A 24,083-nucleotide genomic window follows, 5' to 3' on the forward strand; every position below is an offset into this window, starting at 1 on the left:
GGGGTCCTATATGGGATACACGGATCTCAAGGAGCTGCCTTGCAAAGAGTGAGCATGACTTGTCAGGCAGGGAAGAGCAGTGGGTCCCTGTGCGTGCTTTGCCCCTCGTCTGTCTTTCCCAGCCCCCCTCCTGATAGGCTCAGGGCTAAGTGACACAGAACTGAAGTCTGTGTGTTTATATGTGCACAGACACCAATAGAGGGACAAGCCAGCCCCAAGAGGAGGAGGCCCACCACAGGGTTGCTATTTAGTCCTGCAAACACATCAGACTTCAACTCACCGTCTACCATCAAGTCTAGGCCTGCGCGTGTTTGGGAGAAACATCTGTAGCCTCACTTTCTCCTTGCACCATGCGCTGTTGCTTCTCTTGAGTTGCAGTGAAATCAGTCTTCTCAGGATGTGTTGCCGTCGCCTGGAGACTCTCTAGACTCAGTTCCTGCTCTCCCTCCCGTGGTAATCCTAATCTGAATTTTTCAGCTGCTCCCGACTCCTGCCTCCCCGCGGCTGCCTCCCGGCCCTCTGACTCCTGTCCTAGCCCTGAGGTCTTCCCTTCCAGGGCTCCTGGGGTGCCTACCCCCGCCTCTGTTGTACATGTCACTGTCATCTCCTCTGCCGCTGGCATTTTCTCCTCACTCTGTACTAATTCCTCTACCACCGCCCTCCCTGCAGCTGCTGTTTTTCCTACTAACTCATCCGTCTGGTGCCAAGTTTCTTCCTCAGCAACATCTGAAAAGGAGGAGGCTTTATTTGCCATTGTTTTCTCCTCGGCTGTCTCCGAACCTGCCAACACCTCCCTCTCCTCTGCGGCTGTTTCTGCCATTTCCCCTCCTCCATGTAGAACTTCCTCAGCCACAACCCTTTCTCCTCCCAGGATCTCATTCGTTTCTGTGTTTCCTCCTCCTCCCATGTCCCTGTCCCCTTCCAGGTTCTCGTCCTGCATCACTTCTGTCCCCAGAGTGCACTCTTTATCCTCCTCCTCCTCTGGGTCCTCATCCATCACTTCTTCCCTGAACTTTTCTGCCGTCATGGAATCTCCCTCAGGAACATCTTCCTGGGTCCTTAGCATGGCATCCACTCCTTCTTGCCCTTCAGCCCTCCCCTCCATTCCTGCACCGCAGTTGTGATCTTTGGCTGCCAGCTCCTCTGCCGGGCCTGTGGCTGGGATCAGCCCCTCGGGGGCCGGCGCCTTTCCCGCTGGCTGACTTTCAGGAGCTGCTAAGGGCCCCTCTCCATCCTGGTGGGGCCCCTCGTCCAGGGCCCCGTTCTCCCTGCTCGACAGCTCTTCTCCATCTTTGTGCTCTGTGTCTCTGGCTTCTCTCAGTCTTTCCTCTCCTCCTTCTTTCGTCAGAGCTGCTATGTTTTCCAGCGAGTTTTCAAATCCAGGTGTTGCTTCAAATATGGGATCCACTGTCTTTTTTACTGAATCTTCTCCTAGAAGCCCTGGATTGTCCGACAACTCAGATGCCTCCACAGGTGCTCCGTTCTCAGCATCGGATCCCATTTCCTTGGGTGGGGCTTTGGTCTCTTCCTCAGCTCTTACTTCCGTCTCAGATTTCCCTTCTTCTGCTTTACGTTTTTGCTCTTCTCTAAAAGTGTCTTCATCCTTAAGTGCATTTAGCCTTGTCACCTCTTCTGTCTCAGATTCGGTTTTCCTCAGAGGGGTTTTTGGCCTCTCAGCTTTCCTTCTCTCTCTTGCTACATCTAATTCCTTGGGCAACATTTCTTTCCTGTCATCTTCCCTGTTAGCTTCTGCCTCAGTCACTATTTCTTCCCCTTCTGCATCTTCCTTGCAAAGGTCTTCAGGGCTGCCCTGCACCCTGCTTGCCTCTCCTGTTCCTTCGAAGGGGCTCAGGGGTGTTTCTGTTCTCCTCACATCCTTTCTCTCTTCGGCTGGTTCCTCTCCCCCAAGAACTGCCCCTTCAGAACCATCCTCTCTCTTGGACGCTGTGTCCTCCATGGGTTCCGTGTCCTCTAGGTCTATGGATGTCTGCTCTTCACTTTCCCCGTCATCACTCACGGCCACCCCACCCTCAGCCTCTCCCTCCTCCGATGCCGCTGCCTCTCTCAGGGTTACCACCTCCTCAAGATGCTCCGAGTTCAGGGCTGCTGCTTTATTTGCAAGCACTGCCTTCTCCAAACCCTGCTCCCCTTCAGAAGCTGCCTTCTCTGTCTCAAGCACCGTCAGCATCAAGGCCTGCTTTTCAGGAGCCTCATCTTTACTCAGGCCCACAGCATCTTTTGCTGCCGCTTGTCCTGTGGAGTCTGACCCCTCTTCGCCCAGCCTTCTGGCCCCTTCTGCTTCTGCTGCTGCCTCTGCTCCCTTTTCTACACCTGGAAAAATCTCCCTTTTCTCTGTGAACTCTTCTACCAGTTCTGACTGCTCTGCTGTTGGCTTCCACACCCTCAAGGGATCCTCATGAACAACTCCTGCTTCTCCCCACAGTGCTGCATCCCCTTTTCCCTGTACTATGTCAGTATCTCTGTGCTGGGGCACTTCTTCCTCCATTGCTTCTTTCTTCTCCGGTGTACACTTTTCTTGTGCCGATTGCTGGGATTCCTTGTTTGAGTTGATTGCTGCTGTTTTGGCCACCACCAAATTCATTGTTGGTGCTATAAAAATAAAGTGAGAAATCAAGGTTACTTTAATTCCAAGTGAACAAGGGAGGAGACACTATAATCTTATATAAAACACTGTTTATAGTATGAGATGTTTGTATGCGATATCAAGAGGCCACTTCCTCCATTGAGTCTAAGATACTGACTATAACATGCACCGTGACTTAATAATGGTTTTTCATTATGAAATGAAATGTTTTTAAATTTAATGAACACATTGATATTAAAGAAAAGCTGAACATCAGAAATGTTTAAAATAAGCAGCAATAAGGAAAAATAAAAAAGAAAAATCCTTATGCCCCCATGTCGTAATAAAATCTTCGTCTCACTCTGTCTTGGCTTCCTCTTTCTCTCTCTTTCTCTCCCTCACAGACATACAAACACATACAAACGTCCTTTCTTAAAAATAATAGTAAGTGGAAAAGTTATGCAGTAAGAAATATAGTGAGCATTATCTTCTTATAAATTATTATTTTCTTTGTCTCTTTTTCTTTCTTTCTTTTTTCTTTTTCTTTTCTTTTCTTTTTTTTTTTTTTTTTTTTTTTTTTTTTTTTTTTTTTTTTTTTTTTTTTTGAGGCAGGGTCTCACTTTGTCACTCAGGCTGGAGGGCAGCGGTGTGAACATGGCCCGCTTCAGCCTCGACCTCCTGGTCTCAAGCAATCCTCCTGCCTCAGCCTCTCAAGTAGCTGGGACCATAGGTGCATGCCACTAGGTGAGGCTAGTTTTGTTTTTGATTTTGTTTTGTTTTGTTTGTAGCGACAGAGTCTTTCCAAGTTGGGCTGGCTGACTTCCAACTCCTGGGTCTCAAACTCCCAAATTGTTGGTATTACAGGTGTGAGCCACTACAGCGGCCCAGAAATCATTATTTTCTATAGCAGCATAATATGTCTGTCTTCTGCCTGTGTTTCTTACACTTACATGGACCTTTAACAACACAATCATAATACAGTGTGAACTGATCATTCTCACTCCCAGATGATAAGCTATTATATCTAGATTTAGTCATCACAAATTGGGTATTACCTTTGTAGCTCAAGGTAAGACCTTTTACTAAAGACACCAATTTGTATTATCTCTCACCTGTGTCCAGAAACTAATTTGCCTTTGGCAAATCAGGACCACAGAGCAAGACAGGACTTTGTAGACTGGGACAGTTTTCAGCATAAATAATCTTCTTTAAGTACAAGTTTTCATCCATAATTTCCCGGCAAACCTGGGTGCACAAGCTATCATATTTCATAGTTCAATAAATATAGGTTTTATATGTTTTTAATGGTACCAAATGGATTTTTAAAATTATTTAATAAAGTTATACACATGTTCTGAAATATGCAAGCAAAATAAGTAAAGAAAGGCATGTTATGCCAAATGCCTAAAGCATTTCAATTTCCCAGCTGCAGAATAGTACTTAGGGAGCAAGGAGCTTTGAAAAGGGTCATCTTAATAATTTATATCAATTTAATCTTCTTTTTCATTTATGAAAACCCACTGGACTAGATTGTATAAAATAAGTTATACCAAGGTGGCAAACTCTAAATTACAAAAACGTATAAAATGGGCAAGTGTTCCTCATTTGTTTTTTACTTGCTTGCCTTCTTGGCTAGCCATCTTACCTGCCACTTCATCATCAGCAACCTACAAGCCTGGAGTTCTGATCTTTCTCACTTCTTCTCTGCTTTATACCCCTTTGAAGACTGTCTTCCCATTCCATTACCTCTTCTAACCCACAACATGGTTATCCTTTGTTGTGTTTCCTCGGCTCTTGCCAGCTAAACCATTTTGAGGTAAATCAATAACGGTTGATATTACATTTCCCTTAAAATGTGTTTGGAAGGTAATTTATGATGTCTCCTTTCAAAGGAGTAAAATAAAAATTTCAGGTTGTCTATCAATAGGATTGAGGTTGACTTTACATGTCTGCTTATCACAGCAGTTATTTCATAACTTTTACGTAAAAGCTTCCAAAGCAAAATGTAGAATAAAGTATTTGTTCACAGAACATGTAGCCAATTCACCTGAGAGAATATGGTCCATTTTATTTCATTACAGATTATTACTGGATTTGAAGCCAAATTAAATTGAAACAATAGGAAACAATAATGTGTGTCAAGTCTCTTTGATAGGCTATCTGTTGCTATTCAAAATCCTGCATGAAAGTATATTAAAAAGGCAGTTATGAAAAACATTTAAATGAAGTCCTCTGTTTTTCTAATCTGGTTTCTAAATTTATGGATTAATTAAAGAACATTCAGGGAAACAGGGAAATAAAATATCCTAGCCACCATGTAGTAATATACTATGCCTAAATTCTAGGAGAGAAAGTGCTAATGGCATCCAGCTGAGACAGTATATGAACACGTACACACTATAGGGGAGTCAGACATGTTCCTCAAGCAAGGGAGAAAGAGTAATTGAAGCTTTTCTAAGAAAATCAGTATAAAAATATGACATGTTTTTTTGATGGTAACCCCATGGGCTTTTGAAAAAGATGTAATAGAAGAGAATAAGCAATATTCACAAACAGTGGCAATTTGATTTAGTGGAATAAGCATGTACTTGGAAGCCAGACTGACCTGGTTAAAAAAATGCCAGCTCTGCCACTTACTAAACTTGGCAAATAACACCTCTCTTATCTTTCATTTTCTTATCCATAAAATGGGAATAGCAATGCTATACTCACAGAATCTTTGACAGTGAGATAACTTATGTAAAATGCTTAGCATAGTGCCTGGCATAAAGAAAGCCCTAATAATCTTCCTTGCATACAAAACCTTTCATTGCTTACAAATAATTAGATTTCCTTGCTTGAATTCAATTTGATCTATAATAACCAGTATCTGCATTTCACAATAAATGTCTGGAAAGGTGCACCTGAATTCCTCTAGTTAAATGCCCACTATAAAAGAGGTGGTTTATCTAAACTCAGAATTCCCCTCCTGTAACTCAGCCCACTGCATATTCAAGTGTTACCTGGCCCTCTTGATGTTGCCAAGGGAGAATTAGAGCTCAGGGAACTAGCATAAATACAGGTACTCTGACTATTGCTTTTTGCCATAAGCAATAAAGTCCTTTTTATCTGACCCAGAAGCCTTATGTCTTCTGCCAGGATCTATAAAACCGTGGCTGCCTGAGTTGTTGCTTGAAAGAAGGGTAACATCTCAAGTGCCTCACAGTGTTTGATGAGAATTATTAAATATTGAAGGTGCAATAATGTGACCATTTGATGAATAAATGAATATCTTTCCCTGCCTGCATACACATACATATATTCAAATCAGGACATTTTTTAAAAGTCATCCAATACATACCAGAAAACCTGGTGATTTCAAGAACCTAAGAAGTTTGAACAGATTTGTATGAGTCATGGTGTGTTGGAACACTCTAATTGGAACTCTTACAGATGGAATACTTACCACCAAGGGCCAGGTCATATGCTAATGGCAGTGAATCCTTTCCTAATTAAAAAAAAGAAAAAGTTCAAATGAATCATTGTGAAATGTACCATGGTGCTCCATGGCTCCAATTGGGTCAGTTAAGGCAAGTTCGTCTACCTGTTCAACTATCTGGGAGGTAGGCTATTGAAATAAGACTGATCTGAAAATTCCTACCAGTATTGTAAAATCTAATGTCCTGTTTTTAATCCTAGGCATCAACATATTCAAAAAAGAATAATAAATTTATATCTGATGTTAGTTTTAAAGCTCTCCTTAGGGCCCATCAACTACTTTTGGCCATGTTATTTCTTTAGTTGAAAAGAAAACAGAAAGGTGGCAGAAGGAAGAAACAAGAATAGGAAAAGTGGAAACAGGTTGTTTTTGCAGAGGATTTCTGAAGGTCATTCCGAGGTAATGACGCGCCCTTACCGCCACTTGTGTCAACCTCCAGCTTCCTCGGTGGCTTCCCACCCTCATCTTCGCTGCTGACACCAGACTCAGCATCATAGTGACAGCGATAGCCCGATGCCAAGGCTTCCGATATTATCTGTCCAGCTTATTGGGGGTCACATAAAATATCAAAAGGTATAAAAACAGGTCATGGGAACATTGCTGAGCTATTTCACATCATTTATACAAGTGGGGTCAATTTAAATGCACTTACATTAATACATAACCTTGTTTTAAAAATATCTGTAGCATAAACACCTCCCAAGCTGTGATTTCAAAAAGCAAACACAATACACAAGAGAAGATCATGAAGTAAAGAAATCCATGCAGAGAAATACTTGCATTTAAAAAAAGACAACGGTCAGAAGCAGTGACAGGTTTGCCAAATGCACATGCGATGAAATGACTGAAAAAAGCAGCTTAGTTGCATTTTCCCTTCTAGGAACCTGTGCTATGGCTTTTACGGCACCAATCATCATTGCTTTTTAAATTGCTAAAACTGCTAGAGCTGACTACTCTATGAGCATTTCATCCATTAGTAGATTTTAGTGATTTGACCCCAATATTCACTCCATGTGGACATAAGCAAAAAAGCTATTACACAATTCCTATAAATTTGACAGTAAAAGCTATTGTAGAAATTCCTGTTGTCAGTAATTGGTTACTAACATGGACTTCAAGATCACAGACATCTAAACTCAGGTCTCATATTACACACTAACCATATCACATTGAGCAAGTACTTTGGCCTAAGCCAAAGCCTCGGTTTACCCATCTGTCAAAAAGAATTACCTATTCAATGGTTCTTAAGAGGTTTAAATGAAATAATATAGACAGAGCATGTTCATCTTCCACTTGTTAGCAAGTGTCCAGGCACTTAATTAATAACAGTGATGATGATGATGATGATGATGATGATGATGATGGTGATGGTGAGCATTTCTAAATATCATTGCCCAATGTGGTATAATTCTGGGCCAAACTGTAAAGCCAATTAAGTTTGTTTTCAGTTTCTGGCAATTTCCTGTCTACATTCCTTGCTTATCATCCAATGACCCATATAACAAATCCCATAAATCCCTGACATTACCATTATATTACCTCCTGTTTAACAAAACTTATTTCAAATAACATAGACTGAGATCTGGCTTCCGGCATAAGAACATGGTATTTCTGAAACCAGTTAACTCCTTTCCTTTCCTTTCTTCCTTTCTTTTCTTTTTTTCTTCTTTCCTTTCCCTCCTTTCCTCTCTCCCGCCCTCCTTCCTTCCTTCCTTTCCCTCCTTCCTTCCTTTCTTCAATCTCCCCTGATATTCTGTTATAGCAGATACAAAGACGTTACTTTGAGAAAACAGAACTAGAATGTAGTTTCTTGCTTAGTTTAAGATGAACTGCTAAGAGGTAATTATTTACTGACCCCTCTGTATTTGGAAACAAATAGTGAGATACCTGCTTCCAATCAGTTTTGGGGGAAAACTGTGACTGAGCAATAATAGGAGGAAAAACATAAATGAAAAGAGGGAAATTATATAATATAGTTCAAATATATTCTCTTTTAAAAATATTTGAACATCACTTTTCCTTATTCATCCAATCTAACAAAAGTTTTTTTTTTACAGTAAGAGTTTAGATGATATCAATTCATGACAATGAAGTAATAGTTTCAAGTTTTCATTTTAGAAACTTTATAAACATAATGCATGTGAGTTAAATATCATCTTACTATAATAATGTGAATACTGTATACCTAGAGATTCAAATAAGCAATGTTTTAGGTGTTGCATATAAATTTGTTTGTCAGTTACATGAAGCTTTATTCCATCAGTGCTAAAACATCAAAATTTTTTCCAAGTAGTCTACAGGGTATAAAAATATAGTTTACAATATTAGTAATAAACAATAATTAAGCAATTAGCAGCTACTGAACCAAAAGGCTATTATAAGAAGCCAAATGATACTAGCATAATCTGAAAATTAAAACTCACTCAGGAATAACAGTGAAGTTTGTAGTCCCTCTGTCTCAGGGATGTAATCACCACTTGCCCACTTTTGTTGGCTTGCCCCTGGAGGATTAGCCTTTGAAAGTAGATAAGAGCCTGTATAGTTAGGTGTTGCCTATTTCAGGTTCAGCAAGAATGGGACCCTGGCCTAAGTATCAAGGACTTATTGGGTGTGAAACTAGAAAAGGCTTCACTTGGTCATTTTTCTCAGATGTTCTTCTGAAACTGAAACTTAAAAGCAAGAACTTAGCTAGTGTCTACACTCAACTGTTTCCCACCCATAGTAAAAGAGGACTGCATGCTGAGACTCCCAACACATCACTTTGTTGCTTTTCTCTGTTTAGCTCTTCATCCCCTGAGGCTCCTGTCCTTTACCTGTCAATGTAGGTGACCACTAGAGGCAAAGGTAATTGTCAGTTCTCAGAGCATTAGTTGCAAAATGCAATTGTCACACACAGAGAATGTCTTAGAAAATCAGCTTTTTTCCCACTCAAATGATATATTATACTTTAAGGTATTTTTTTAAATATCAAAATATTCTTATATTACAATGTCAGCTTTTTAAATATAAAAACAAATATATTTTAAATAATATGTATTGTATTTTCCTTAAATATGGAGACAGTATTTAGATAGATTATCCAAAGCTTGTAAAAAGTTAAAAGATACAAAAGAGAAAATAATTATCATCATTTCACTACTCAGAGAAAACTATTAGTTAACATTTTAATAGATTTCCAAGTAGTTTTTACTCTATTCTTACTAAAGGCAGCATTTAATATCCCACTTTATTAATTTAGCAATGTATTGTGACTATTTTACGATATCATTAAATTTAAAAGACTCTTCAAAAACACATAAAACATTCTAAGAAAGCCTTACTGAACTTTGATTCATCAATTGCCTATTGTTAAATATTGAGTTATTTCTATTATTTTGTGATTATAAAGCTATTTTAAATACCACTTATAATCATTTTTGCACATATTTCTGATTATTCCCTTAAGACAAATTCCTAGAATAGGAATTGCTATGAATTTTTCAGAGCTTTTTATACATATTTCTAAATGTTCTTTTTAAAAGGAGGTGTGATAAGCAATGTCATCAATAATGACTGCAAATCCTATGTGCCTGCACTATTTTCACAATTTCCATCAATTCTTTCTTTATTTGATAATTTAGTAATTGAGGTAGTGGTAAGGACAGAGCTCTCAATATTAGTAACAAGCTTTCCTTTTATGAATTTCCTGCTATACAATATACATTCTTCTGTTATGATGTTTGCCTTTTTATTGATTTGTAAGAACTCTTTATATATTACAAATATCAATCATCTTTTCCAACTTTTATTTTAGACTCAGGGGGTACAGATGCAGATTTCTTACATGAGTAAATTGCATGTCATTGAGATTTGGTGTGCAAATGATCCCATCACCCATGCAGTGAACATAATACCCAACAAGAAGTTTTTCAACCCACAGCCCCCTTTCACCTTCCCCACCTAGTAGTATCCAATGTCTATTGTTGCCATCTTTATGTCCATACAAACAAATTTTTTGTCATGTCCATGTTGAAAATATTTCCTCCAGAGTTTGTTTTTCTGTATAATCGTATGTTATTGCTGTTATTGCTGCTGCTATTGCAAAGAATTTTACATTACTCAGCACTATTTCTTCCAAATCCCAAACTATTATTTTTAAGATTTGCAGACATTCTAAATCAAATTTTGGTTTTAATCTGGCAAAAAATACCATCATCTTTATATTTAGTCTTCTATTCAAATAGTGGGAGTGATTTCACATTTATCATATTTCTTTTTCATCCTCTTTGTGTGGAATAGCATATTTTTCTTATTAAGTTCATGTGTTAGGCTTTTCTTTCTTATACATTTCTTAAAGTCTGGTTATTGGCATTCCTCTATTAAGGTTTATTACTTTTGTTGTTGCTGTTATAGGGTGAGTGGGGGAGTTGTTTGAGGCTATAGTTTGAAATTGGTCACCTCACAAACACCACTTGTTGGCACTAATAATTGCAGTTAATTAATTATCCAGTGAGTTTTTTTTTCTCTTAAATCCAAGAATTACTTAGAGTACTGCTTTTAAATTTCCAATTTTTCTGGTGAGACTTAATTATATTTTATTAAAAATTTCTAGTTTTATTGCACTGTTATCATGCAATGTGTATTCAACAAATTCTGCTCTGTGATGCTATAAAAAAGGCACATAGAGAATAATAGTTACATGATAATCCAGCCTTCTAAATTGTATTAATTCTTTTTTCCATGTCCTTATGTATTGTGAAAAGGACTGATGTTTATGTTTAAATAAAAATGAGAGTTGCTCATTCTGTGTTTTCCATTAGGAGAGTGGTTAGCTTCTTGAATGTTCTTAAATCCCACTGAGATACAGATCTTCCTCACAAAGGTTAAGTTGAAATAGTTTCCAATGCCAATTCAGTGACCCAAGAGCTAGAGGAGAAAGGAAAGGAAAGTGGGGCTTTGAACCCTCTTAGCAGAAATGTACTTCACTGTGTTACTTTCCTATGGTTGCAAGAGCTTCCAGGCTTGGCTAGACTCTTGGCAATGGAATCTTCTTTGGTAGGGAAGTGCCTCTATGAATTCAGGGGAGAAGACCCTCTACCAGTCAGTGCAGCTGACTTTTTGCTGGTGTTGCCTCACAAGCTTTCCTGGGGGTGGCAACAGTGAAGAACGCTGAACAATCAGAAGCCTGCACACCATTTTTCTGCTCCCTCACAGCTTGCTCGTGCTTCCAGCCTCTTCTAATCCTTGAAGTCTAGGATGATTTCTATTTTAACTCCCATGAGGACGCTCCTCTTTCTCGTGGGAAACAAACCTAAGATCGCTCCTGACGTCTTTCTCTAATTTGCCCTCATGTAGCAAATTCCTTGGATTTTGTGACATCTGGATGGTACTTTCCTTACACACAAAAACACATTTTTTAAACTTTGTAAAACATTTAAACTGCCATTTATATACATTCTTCCTCAATTAAAATAGAACAGGGAGAAAGCAAAATCAGGTACCTGAACTCATATTACCAAATGAACTAAATTTCACAGTGTTTCTGATTAACATTCTCCTTAAAAGTTGATTTATAGTCTTCATATCACTTGCTGCTAGGTTAATGCAGAAACTTAGAAACTCACTGCAATAATTCAACTGCTTTTGTGGAAACAAATCAAATCACATCTTAAAATTCAGGCCATCACAAGTGAGATGTAAAAGTTGACACTTTAATATCTACTAGTCAAGATGCAAACTGAATGATTAAATATTTACTAAATAAAAAACATTCTTGTCATTTGGAAGCATTATTTATATGGTTTAAATGAATAATTTGGAAACTTTCAGATATTCTTGACCATAAACTTTGATTTAACAAAAAAATAAAATATTTAGAATGATGATGATGAAGGTTGTAATTTTCCAGGTCGAACAGAGTTGCAGGGTAGAATTTTCTCTTTTCTGATTTTTTTTTTTTTTGGTAATTCTTTGCTTATTTTGTTTCTTTCTTTCTCTTTTCTCCCCCCACCTTTCTACAATTTTTACACATCCTCTAAACCATTTTTCTCCTTTAAAATAACGTAAAAAGGGACAGTACAAAACCATGTTATTTCTGTGCTGTAATTGCCTATTCTCCATGATATAGCCTTAGATATCATGGTTGGCCAGGGCAGATGAAAAGAAAATATGCAGAGGAATAAGAAGGAAAGTCCAAGAAGTCATCCAAGAACTTCAATTTACTGTGTATCTTGGAGGCTTTAGGGGTTTCATTGTTTGTTTTTAAAGTATAGGAGACTCCCCTTATCTACAGAGTATACATTCCACATCCCCAGCAGATGCTTGAAACAGTAGATAGTATCAAACATTATATATACTATGCTTTTTACTATACATGCATCCTTATAATAAAGTTTAATTCATAAATTAAGCACAAAAGAAATTAACAATAATAACTAATAATAAAATAGAAAATTATAACAGTACACTGTAATAAAAGATACATTGATGTGGTCTCCCACTCTCGTCTCTCTCTGTTTGTCTGTCTTCTTGTACTGCACTCAGCTATTTTCAGATTGAGGTTAACTATGAGTAACTGAAACTGCAGATAAGCAGTTTCAGCTTTCCTACGTTATTTTCTAACCAATAGTGTCTCAGCGGTTTGGGCAGTAGAAAAGTAAGAAGAAGTAGATCCACTAATACATATAAATTTAATAAATTGTTTAAGCCATGAAACAAAAGTACTAGTTATTCTGTTTCATAATTACTTGAATCCTCATTACTGGTTCTTTCTTCCAGATTCCCAAATGTCAAAACACAAATGCTCTAATTTGGTGTTTATTACATCTTTTACATTCTCTATTCTGTATTCTCAGTGATACCTAATTCATTCTCTTTCCTATGCTGTTTTAAACAACACAAATTTATACCATCTTAAAATATGTTAAGAATCCTAAGCAATTAAATATCAGAAGAAGGTTTTGCCAATAATTTTCATCTGTATTTTAAGAATGTAAGGGCCAGGAGTGGTGGCTCACACCTGTAATCCCAGCACTTTGGGAGGCTGAGGTGGACAGATCACAGGTCAGGAGATCGAGACCATCCTGGCTAACATGATGATACCCTGTCTCTACTAAAAATACAAAAGTTAGCTGGGCATGGTGGCACGCACTTGTAGTCCCAGCTACTTGGAGGCTGAGGCAGGAGAATCACTTGACCCTCAGAGGTGGGGGTTGTGTGAGCCGAAATCTCGCCACAGCACTCCAGTCTGGGTGACAGAGCCAGACTCCATCTCAAAACAAAACAAAAAAGAATGTAAGAAGGCCATAAAAACATCATAAAAATATTCCCAAACTTACTCTAAGTTCCTGGTCACCTTTAAAAGTATCCCTATTCTTTAATCACTCTTTGTGTAGCCAGTCGATGATCTTCCCAACAGCTCACCATGACAAAATTCATGACTAACATCATCTACCTACCCAGTGAAGATATTCTTGTGTCGTCTTTGACATTGACACATGGCCCACAAAATACCAGGATTAATTACAAACTGAAGACCACAGCTGTTCAAAGAGAGTTGCAGAGAAAGCTAAAGTTTATCCTCCATATAGTAGGCAGCATAATCTTCTCCAAATGTTCCGATCATGCTATTGTGGGCTCACATCTTTCTAGAGGAAAGATTTCTTAACTCAGAATAAATTCCTCCCCATGACCTATGAGTTTCCTCCTCCAACCTCATCTTGTACTACTCTGTCACTTGTTTACTCAGCTCCTGTCACACTGACCTCCCTTCCAAATCCTTCACTCAGCAACTACGCTCCCAACTTGGGGCTGTCGCACTTGTTGGACCCCCTGCTCCCTGTGTTCTTTCTGCAGATGACAGAGTGGCCTCCCTCTGCACTTCATTCATCTCTGTTCAGATGTCCCATCATTAGAGAGGCCATCCCTAAAATACTAACCCTCCCTCAAGCCGTCAGTCTATTATCCCCTTACCCTGCTTCATTTTCCTTCTATCACTTAGCCCAGATACCCCATCACATGCTTATTTTTCACTTGGTAGGCATATCTCCCTCCTAGAACATAAAATTGATGTGAAAAGGGACTGTTATGTTCACACTGAGGACAGAGTGTGACATTAAGCATATTCTCAGCAAATATTTATTGACTGAAGAGGTCTATTAGAACAACTACAGGCTTCCACAGGTCATTCAGAAATTGTATTTAGACCTCAACTCATAACATTTGACTTTCGTGTTCTTTCATCAGGACCATTTTATCTCGCCAGCTTGACAAAATTGCATTTCATATTAGTTATACTATTATTTAAGTTCAAATTGCCTGGTCAAGCACTATGACTTTTCCCAATTCACATACAAAAATAAAAAATGCTTACTTCCATATGCATTTTGCATTCTAATTTACATTAAAATACACTACTTTTAGTTCATTTATATTTATGATGTATAAATTAAATTAACTTCACAAATTAATACACTTGAGTTATTCCACTATTAGAACATATTGCCAAGATTGTGTCACAATGCATTATGACAGTTTAAGCTGAAAATAACAGAAAGAAAATAAACATTAAAATGACACTATGCCCTGTAATACTGGATTAACACCCAAGAACACTGTCTCATTGTCGCTAGCAATTATAATCTTTTACTTTATCTGCTTCACTGTGGACAGCACATCTTTTATTCAGTTCATCTAATTTGTTGATGGACTGGACAAAGTCCAATTAAATAAGACATATTATGAAGTAGTTAGAAGGAAAATATCGTTTCATGCAATCAACCTTAAAGCTATGAAGGCAATGGCTATACTTTACTCATTTATCCACTGCTATGAGCTCAAGTAAAAACAATTCAAATTAAATTGTGTTAGCTTAGAGCAGGTGTCCCCAAACTACAGTCTGGCCCACAGGTTGCATGCGGCCTCCTGAGGTCATTTATCCGGTCCCCCACCGCACTTCAGGAAGGGGTATCTCTTTCATTAGTGGTCAGTGAGAGAAGCACAGTATGTGGCAGCCCTCCAATGGTCTGAGGGACAGTGAACTGGCCCCCTGTGTAAAAAGTTTGGGGAGCTTGGCTTAGAGTCTATAAAAAAGCATTAATTGTATATAATTTTTAGCCATAGGTTTATTTGTAACATAGATTATTCTTTAACATAATCACAGCTTTTATTATAACTGAAAAATGATCAATTAAATACCATACAAATGTGAGATGTGATTGTTTACACATTCTCTCAGCATTCTTTCATTTCTACCTAAGATTCTAGTCAGGGATCTAAGTGAAATATACACATGTGCATATTTTGTGATTTTAAGTGGAATTTTCTTAGAAATTCTTATTCATACAAATTATTTTTGACTCTTAAATGTATTATTTATTAACAAATTTATTGATTAATTTCCCAGAGTATTTATATCTAAAAAACATTAGCCTTCCAACTGTTAAAATTTACTCAACCTCAGGATTTTGATAGCATCAATCCTTCCACATCATTCTGAATATGATACATGGTCTTTGTTCTGTTTTACCTGTTAATGTCATATTTTTCAGTGTGCTTTGTATTCCCTGACTCTAGATTCCCTGGTTTTCACAATCCCCAAATTTTGTTCTTTTATGGAAGATGAACAATAGAACAAAACTGTGAGTTCTTACAGAGAAGGCAAGATATTTTAAAGAATATGTGCAGTTATACAATACTGTGGCAATATAAAAATAACAGATAAGGTGAATAAGAAGAAAGATGCCTGCTGATGTGAAAAGACATTCAAGATATAGCATTAAGTGGAAAAGTCTCAGAACAAAATGTATAATATGTTTCTATCTATATATAAAAATAACATGCACTTATGTATCTTTGTAATATATATATTAATATATCTATATCTATTTACCTATAATTTCTAGAATCATGCACACACAAAAAATTGCTGTCTACCGTTATTGCTGGAGAAAAATAGTAGAGGTTGGGCAAGAAAGACTTTCACTTTCACTTTATTCTTATCTATTCTGTAATGTTGAAACTTTTAAACCTAACTTTTGTGAGGAAAAGAGTTTATCAAAAACCTTAAAATACCTGTAATTTTTGAACAAAAATTATACTTATTGAACTCTATCTTAAGAAAATGTTTATAAATTTAAAATAATCAGTAATAAGATACTCACTAAAGTTCTAATAACAGTAATGAAAGTTAAGAAAATATATAAATTTTCAACAATAAGGAAATGCCTAAATTGTGAGAAAACCACAGAATGGCATAACACATAGAGATTAAATATGTTCATGATGATTAAAGATGTGAAAAATGATCATGATATAATGTTAAGATAAAACACACACTACATTTTATAAAATAAGACAACAAAACTTTATAAATCCTAGGTTTATAAACAAAAAGCCTGACCAAATGTGAAAAGTGATCTTTTCATGTGTGATAAACCTATGAGTAATTTTTCAAAATTTCTTTTCTCCATTGGCTAAATGTCATTCCATGTGCAAAGTTAATAAAAAAATTAATAATAGCACATATATTACAACTTAACAAAGATAAATAGTCCCCAACCTTGCCATCTAGTTTGAATCCACCTTAATAAAAAGATAACAAAATGTTTTAAAATTATAGATGTTATCAAGTCAAGAACATAGATTCCCCAATATATTTGAGAAAAGTAATAAGCCAATACGCTTTTCATTTTCCAAACTCAGAGAAAAACAAAAACTACTGTCTTACAGGTGACATGATTATAGTGCCACATCTCTGATATTCTGTAGACTAATTATGACCTTCATTATGTATATCCTACTTTACAAAAAAAAAAAATCTACTTACACAAATCCAGGTAAACAATCTAGTTTTATGAAGTGAAAATTTAAAAACGGAAAATGTCAGTGTTTAATACCTCTACCTTTGTGATTAGCAGCTTGCCAGCTTGTATACATTTTCTGGGTGATACCTTATATGTACCAGAATTTCGTAATTAAATTCAAGATCAAAGATTTGAATTATTTTATAAAAGGGTTTCAAATATATTTGAACTAAAATCTTGATTTATATGTGAAAAAAATCTTTTGAAGGTGTTCAGTGTCTTTGCATTATAATTCTAGGGCAGGGGTTGATGAATTTTTTCTCTAAAGTCCCAGTTGTAAATTCTTGGGGTTTTGTGCACTATTTAAAAATACAAAACCATTCTTGGCTTGCAGGCTATTTAGAAAACAAGACAAAATAGTAGTGCTTCAGATTGGCCCCATGCGCCAAAGTTTGTCAAACTCTGTTCTAGAGTTATTTTTGTTAACTTATTCAAAGGTCATATGTGTTGCTATACTCCACTATCTAAAACACGTTTGTTGTCCTGTATCCCACCTTCAAAATTGTATTTAACTTTTACAGTCTCTCAAATATGGTCTTTATAAAAACTTTCAAGGTGGCCAGGCATGATGACTCACACCCGTAATCCCAGCAGTTTGGGAGGCCAAGGCAGACAGATCACGAGGTCAAGGAGATAGAGACCATCCTGGCTAACACAGTGAAACCCCATCGCTACTAAAAATACAAAGACTTCATAACTAAAACACCAAAAGCATTGGCAACAAAAGCCAAAATAGAAAAATGGGATCTAATTAAAATCCAGAGCTTCTGTGCAGCAAAAGAAACAAATCATTAGAGTGAACCAGCAACCAACAGAATGAGAAAAAAATTTTTGCAATCTACTCATCTGACAAAGGGCTGATATCCAGAGTCTACAAAGAACTAAAACAGATTAACAAGAAAAAACCAAACACCTTTAAAAGTGGGTGAAGGATATGAATGGACACTTTTCCAAAGAAGGCATATATGAGGCCAAAAAACATATGAAAAAATGCTCATCATCACTGATTATTAGAGAAATGCAAATCAAAACCACATTGAGATACCATCTCATGCCAGTTAGAATGGCGATCATTAAAAAATCTGGAGACAACAGATGCTGGAGAGGATGTGGAGAAATAGGAACACTTTTATACTGTTGGTGGGAATGTAAATTAGTTCAGCCATTGTGGGATTCCTCAAGGTGTGGTGATTCCTCAAGGATCTAGAAATAGAAATTTCATTTGACCCAGCAATCCCATTACTGGGTATATATCCAAAGGATTATAAATTGCTCTATTATAAAGACACATGCACACATATGTTCACTGCAGCACTGTTTACAATAGCAAAGACCTGGAACCAACCCAAATGCCCATCAATGACAGACTGGACAAGGAAAATGTGGCAATATACACCATGGAATACTACACAGCCATAAAAAAACAGTGAATTCATGTCCTTTGTAGGAACATGGATGAATCTGGAAACCACCATTCTCAGCAAACTGACACAAGAACGGAAAACCAAACACCGCATATTCTCACTCATAGGCGGATATTGAACAATGAGAACACATGGACACAGGGAGGGGAGCATCACACACTGGGGTCTGTTGAGGGGTGGACTGGAGGGGGACAGTGGGCTTGTGGGGAGGTTGGGAAGGGATAACATGGGGAGAAATGCCAGATATAGGTGATGGGGAGATGGAGGCAGCAAACCACCTTGCCATGTATGTACCTATGCAACAATCTTGCATGATCTGCACATGCACCCCAGAGCTTAAAGTACAATAAAAATAAAATTAGCTGGTCCTGGTGGCACGTGCCTAGAGTCCCAGCTAATTGGGAGGCTGAGGCAGGAGAATCACTTGAACTTGGAAGGCGGAGGTTTCAGTAAGCCTAGATCACGCCACTGCACCTTAGCCTGGCGACAGAACAAGACTCCATCCAAAATGAAAAAAAAAAAAGAAAGAAAGAAAAAGAAAAAATCTTTCAAAGTGTCCTTAAACAAATGGGGCTTCTCTTTCTTTGAAGGCACATAACATTTTGTACCTTTTCTGATTTTACATAGGACTACTAATCTTTTTATGGTGGTGTGCCAAGACTTACACTCAGCATGAGAGGAACCCTCTCTTACACATTTTTTATTGACTATGGTGCCTTGTGCATCATAGATTAATAATACTGATTGCAGTGATAGATAACTATTCAACAACTTCAATTCCTAGAAGTAGACCTCAGTGGTTTAATAGTAGTTTTTAAAAGGACCTAAAAGTAACATAGACACTAAAAGTATTCATATGTTTTTAAAATGTAGCTGAATTTTAGTAATATTAAAATGTGAAAACAAATTTTATCTTAAAATCGAGAAGAATGTCTGCTGCATTGACAGGGGAGACAGCTGAGAGAGGGCAGCAAAAGGACAGTGGAACGAGTTAGAGGGCACAGCAGGCTGTGTGAGCGCCAAGCGTCGGGCAGGTGCAACCCCGCGGCCCACAGGACACGCCTCAGCCCTTTCACTGTGCTCCTCGAGTTGAGAAAAGCATCAGACCTTCCATGTGTCTCAGGTCTGGGGCCTAATTATCCTGACACCCCTTACTCTTTCCATGTCAAATGAACACTTCTACACACCCAGGAGCCCCAGGGATCAGAAAGTAACTCAGTTTCAGAGAAGAACTCAAAGGGAAGTTTGGAATCTTGTAAGGAAATTTAACACTATTATCTAAATCTAAATTCATGTTACACAGACATGATAGGAAATCTTTAGAAACTCTGGAACTCTGCCTGAATTCATAACCTAGTAATGCCTCTTTTAGCTGTATAATCTTTGGTAATTTATTTAACCTTTTGAAGCCACATTTTATTTTCCATCTGTAAAAAAGGAATGATGATGATAGAACCTAACTTGGAGGGAGATTGGACTTTTGCGAGGATGGGATGAGTTAATATGTATAAGTGTTTAGAACCATGCCTGGAACATAGTAAGCACTTATTAACATTAGCTATATATCTGAAAATCCATATACAGCTCAGAACAAATAGTATTTGTTTAAATAACCTCTAAAAAGCCACACACATCCTTGCCTTCAGACACATACTGAACTTTATTTAATTCTTGAGATGGAATTCCCATAGGAAGGAATTTACTGAAAATAGGAAACAGGCTGGAGAGACATTATCAAGTAATTTTTTAAGCACAAGAGAAGGCAAACAGCAAGCTGAAAACACATGTATGATTATGTGACAAAGAGAGACACAGGAAAAATCTTGACTCCCAGAAGCATCATCACAATAGTGTTTCCCAAGCTTTGGCATAATGCAATGACCAAAACCAGCTTCCATGCATGAGGACAATGTCAGCTCAACTTAACGGCCATACTTACCACCTTCCTCCACCCCAGGGAGACCTGCCTTTTTGTCTGTCACCTGAGCAGTGCTTTCTTCCCAAAGCTTGCTCTTATCCTTTTCTTTTTCTTTTGCAGAAACAAGTTTCCGGGACTTGTCAGATAAATCCTCTGCAATCCCTTGGGTTCCTTTCTCCATTCCTTCTTTAAGAACATTCTCAAAGCTTTCCTCTATTGGCACTGGCGTGGTCTCCACATCTGCTTTTGTTATTTCTTGGTCTTCAATTTCAATTTCTAAGGATTCCTCAATTGGAAGGTGGAAATTTCCTGGCTCATCATGTTCACTCAGCTCCTGAGAAGGTGAACTTCTGGCACTTTCATCTGTACTGTTGTCAGCGTGGGCTTCCCTGTCCCCCACTGCAGATTCATCCTCACTGTCACTAGAAGAAGGGTGACTTCTGGATGAGGTTGATGAAGCAGTTTTCATATCTACAAAAAAATATAAGAGATGATACTGTTGTTCCATAAAGCGATTGGTTTAACTGTAAAAATTATGCTAGCAATTAATCATACTAAAAATTTTAAAATATAGTTTAGTATAGACTTGATACCTTTTTCCCATATAGTCTACTCAGCAGTCCGCAACCTTTTTTTATATCAAGGATTGGTTTCATGGAGGACAATTTTTCTGTGGATTAGGGTTGGGTGGGGATGGTTTTGGGATGATTCAAGAGCATTCCATGTACTGTGCACTTTATTTCTATTATTATTACTTTGTAATATATAGTGAAATAATTATACTGCATCTAGACGGTCCCACTTGGGGGTAATGGGAGACAATGACAGACCATCAGGCATTAGATTCTCATAAAGAGCTCACAACCTAGAACCCTGGCATGCACAGTTCACAATAGGTTTTCTGCTCGTATGAGGATCTGATGCTGCCACTGATCTAACAGGAGATGGACCTCAGGCAGTAATGCCGGCGATGGGGGATGGGGAGTGGCAGTAAATTCAGATGAAGATTTGCTGGCTTCCCAGACACTCACCTCCTGCTGTGCAGCCTGGTTCCTAACAGGCCATGAACCCTGTACCAGTCTGTGGCCCGGGGACAAGAGCCCTGGTCTAAATGATTCTTAGGCTAAAGAAACCTCCCAAATCGATGGACTATGTAAGCATATAGAATTTTTCAATAGGTCACATTTAACTATAAACCATCCTTTTTGTTTTTGTTTTTTGAAAGTCATTTTACTGAAAAACCTTTGTAAATATCCATTTTGTTATAGAAAAAAATTAGTAATCATTTGTCTCGTAAACAAAAGCATTTATTTATTTATTTCCTTCTATCAGCACAGTATTCTATGTGTATGAAACTTCGGTTGTTATCTACTGTACCATCCACTGCCCTGGGATATTTGGTATCCTGACATAGTAAGATCTATGTATTTGCCCAGTATGTAGACAAATATTTTTAGGTAATACTTGCGTGTGTGTGTGCATAGATGAAGATTTTTTCTTATTTTGGGCTCTGCAGAAGCAGAAGCTGAGATGAATATTCATGTGCAAGAGATGTATTAAAGATGTGCTCCAGGAGAACTCTTAAGGGAGTGAGGGAAGCAAGGGAAGGAAGGGCAGAAATCAATCAAGGAAACTATGTCCAGACCCATTTAAACCTCAACCTGATCCCATGGGCACTTCTGAAGAGTAAGCTATATTAGGATACAATTTATGTTAGGCAGGAGCTGGGCTTTCATACTTTGGAAAAGTCAGACATTGGCCATGGGCCACCCTAGGGGGATATAAACTCTGGCATTTCTAGGCTGTTTGAATCTGAGGTTGAAGCACCTCCAGCAGTCCAGGGAAGTCCTCTGAAAAAGTCGAAGGGAACAGAAGATGGGAGATGGGTGAACGAAGTTGGTAAAAGAGATTCTGGGAGATCTAGGCACTGTGATGACAGATATGCAGTCGAGAAACTTAACAACTGGCTTATGTATTACCCAAAACGTTTTAACAATTTCCCATAAAGTACCAAACACACTGAATCTCAATAAGGAAGCTGAACAGCATAAAAATCTCTGCATACATTGCTATGGGCCAGAGAAATACAATCTTGCTCTTGATTTTCTAACCAATACATCTATGTTTGGAGGTTTTTTTTATAAATATACTTTCAAATAAAGTATCTGACATTTAAATGCTGCATAGCTTTTTTTTGGTTTCTCTGTACTGCTTACTCTTTTTTCTGTTTCTTTATTATTATTTTAAAGGGTAGGGCATGCTGTGGTTCCACTGGGGCTTGGATTTTCTGTTTCCTTATTTCTTTTAGTTCCATGTGGCAGCTGCACCGATGGCTGTAGCAGCTAAAGCAGAATTTCAGGGAAGAAATACCTGTCTTTGCCCTTATCCTCTTCTCTCCATGCCTCCAGCTCTGCCGGCTCTCCATGACAGGTCTTAGCATTTTAAATACAGTCTCAGAGACATATCAGAGTTTCCACAAAGATTTGAGAGATGCTACACAGCAGTAAAAAACAAACTCAAAAAGCCTTTAAGCAACAGAGCCCCTTAAGTGTAAGCCCATTTGCTTTTATCTCCTGAAACCTTGACAAACACCATATGACTACTATTTTTCAAATAAATTACATACTCCAGCTACTCATTCTTTATTCTTTATTTTATAAAATCTGGGTATGCCGTCTCCCTGGTAGAAAATGTAGCAGATCAAGGAGAGTTCTTCTCTGTCTTATTTGTATCGGTTCAGAAACTTTAGGGTATATGAGCTCCCCTTTCCCTTCAGAGTCTTAATGTTTCTTGTTTAAAAAAGAACATCAGCTCTGATTTATTAACAGTTTAATCAATGGCTTTCGTTAATTACATAGTTAGCTAAGACTCAACGCTATACTCGTTCTGAGCTCCAAAAATATATCTACCATCTGAATATGGAAATGATGACTCTTACTTTTGGCTCTGAGAGTTGGTCATATAATTTTTGAAAAATGAGTGCTCCTCTGCCTTTCTTTAGTAGCTTCCATTAATTTTATTATTTTATTTCAAAGGGCTGAAATACACTCTGAATCAAGTTTGAGTCAGTCCTTCAGAGAAGAAAAAATAGGAGAATGGATGGCCTCGAAGTGGCCAGGACACCTGACCTCCCATACAAACTCATTTCAGTTTTCAAATTTCTCCCTAACCTCATGCTATAATTTAGTTTTACTCTCATTTCTTGCTCTCATTTATATACACAGACACTGGGGTAAGCCTTTGCCTATAAAAAAGCTAAAAAAGCTTCAGGGCCATGGAATGGGACTTTCAAAACTAATTTTATTTATTCTGCTAGAAATAAAGCAAATGCTTATATTTAAAAAAAAAACTTTGAGGGCATATATGTGAATTTGCTTTGTCATTAGGAGGGAAAAATTATCTTGGAAGCATGATGATAAACAGCTATGCCTCCTACCCAATTCCATTTGTCCATGTGTTCCCTTCCAGTAGTGATGCGGAAAGAACCTGCTTTTGCTTGTTTTGGCAAAGAAAAGATCTGCCCTCATTGCCTGAGGTCTTGGCCAAAGCCAGTGAGTTTTGTGCCATTGTTCCATGTCCTAAGCAAGATCTTTGACTTTTCTCTTTCCACATTTGGGAGCTTTCCAGAGCCTTCTTCCTTTTTCATATTATTGATAACCATTTCTTTTATTTTTTTGGCATCATTATAATTAAAACTTTGTTTCATGCAGCATGAGATTGAGAGAAAATAGCATATTCTTCTGTACAACAAACCCTGGTGTCCCAATCACAGCTAAGCTACTTATTAGTGTGGGCTTTGGTTATGCGACTTAACTTCTCTAAGCCTCTGTTTTCTTAA

General features: G+C 37.8%; 1 protein-coding gene across 2 annotated transcripts in view; it reads right to left on the reverse strand.

The window, feature by feature from the left end:
* Window positions 1-24,083, reverse strand: part of ERICH3 (glutamate rich 3) — a 109,879-nt gene that overhangs the window by 1,866 nt on the left and 83,930 nt on the right. The window contains exons 12-15 of one of the 2 annotated variants that reach the window (XM_010347526.3): window positions 20,267-20,716; window positions 6,480-6,605; window positions 6,030-6,071; window positions 281-2,610 (exon numbers count right to left, since the gene is read on the reverse strand). In XM_010347526.3, coding sequence (XP_010345828.3) covers window positions 296-2,610; window positions 6,030-6,071; window positions 6,480-6,605; window positions 20,267-20,716 — 2,933 coding nt within the window. In that variant the 3' untranslated portion in view covers window positions 281-295. The remainder of the gene's footprint in view (window positions 1-280; window positions 2,611-6,029; window positions 6,072-6,479; window positions 6,606-20,266; window positions 20,717-24,083) is intronic. The other variant, XM_074381021.1, reaches the window with a different exon arrangement.

The sequence above is a fragment of the Saimiri boliviensis genome, chromosome 11 (genome assembly GCF_048565385.1).
Source record: "Saimiri boliviensis isolate mSaiBol1 chromosome 11, mSaiBol1.pri, whole genome shotgun sequence".
NCBI classification, from domain to species: Eukaryota; Metazoa; Chordata; class Mammalia; order Primates; family Cebidae; genus Saimiri; species Saimiri boliviensis.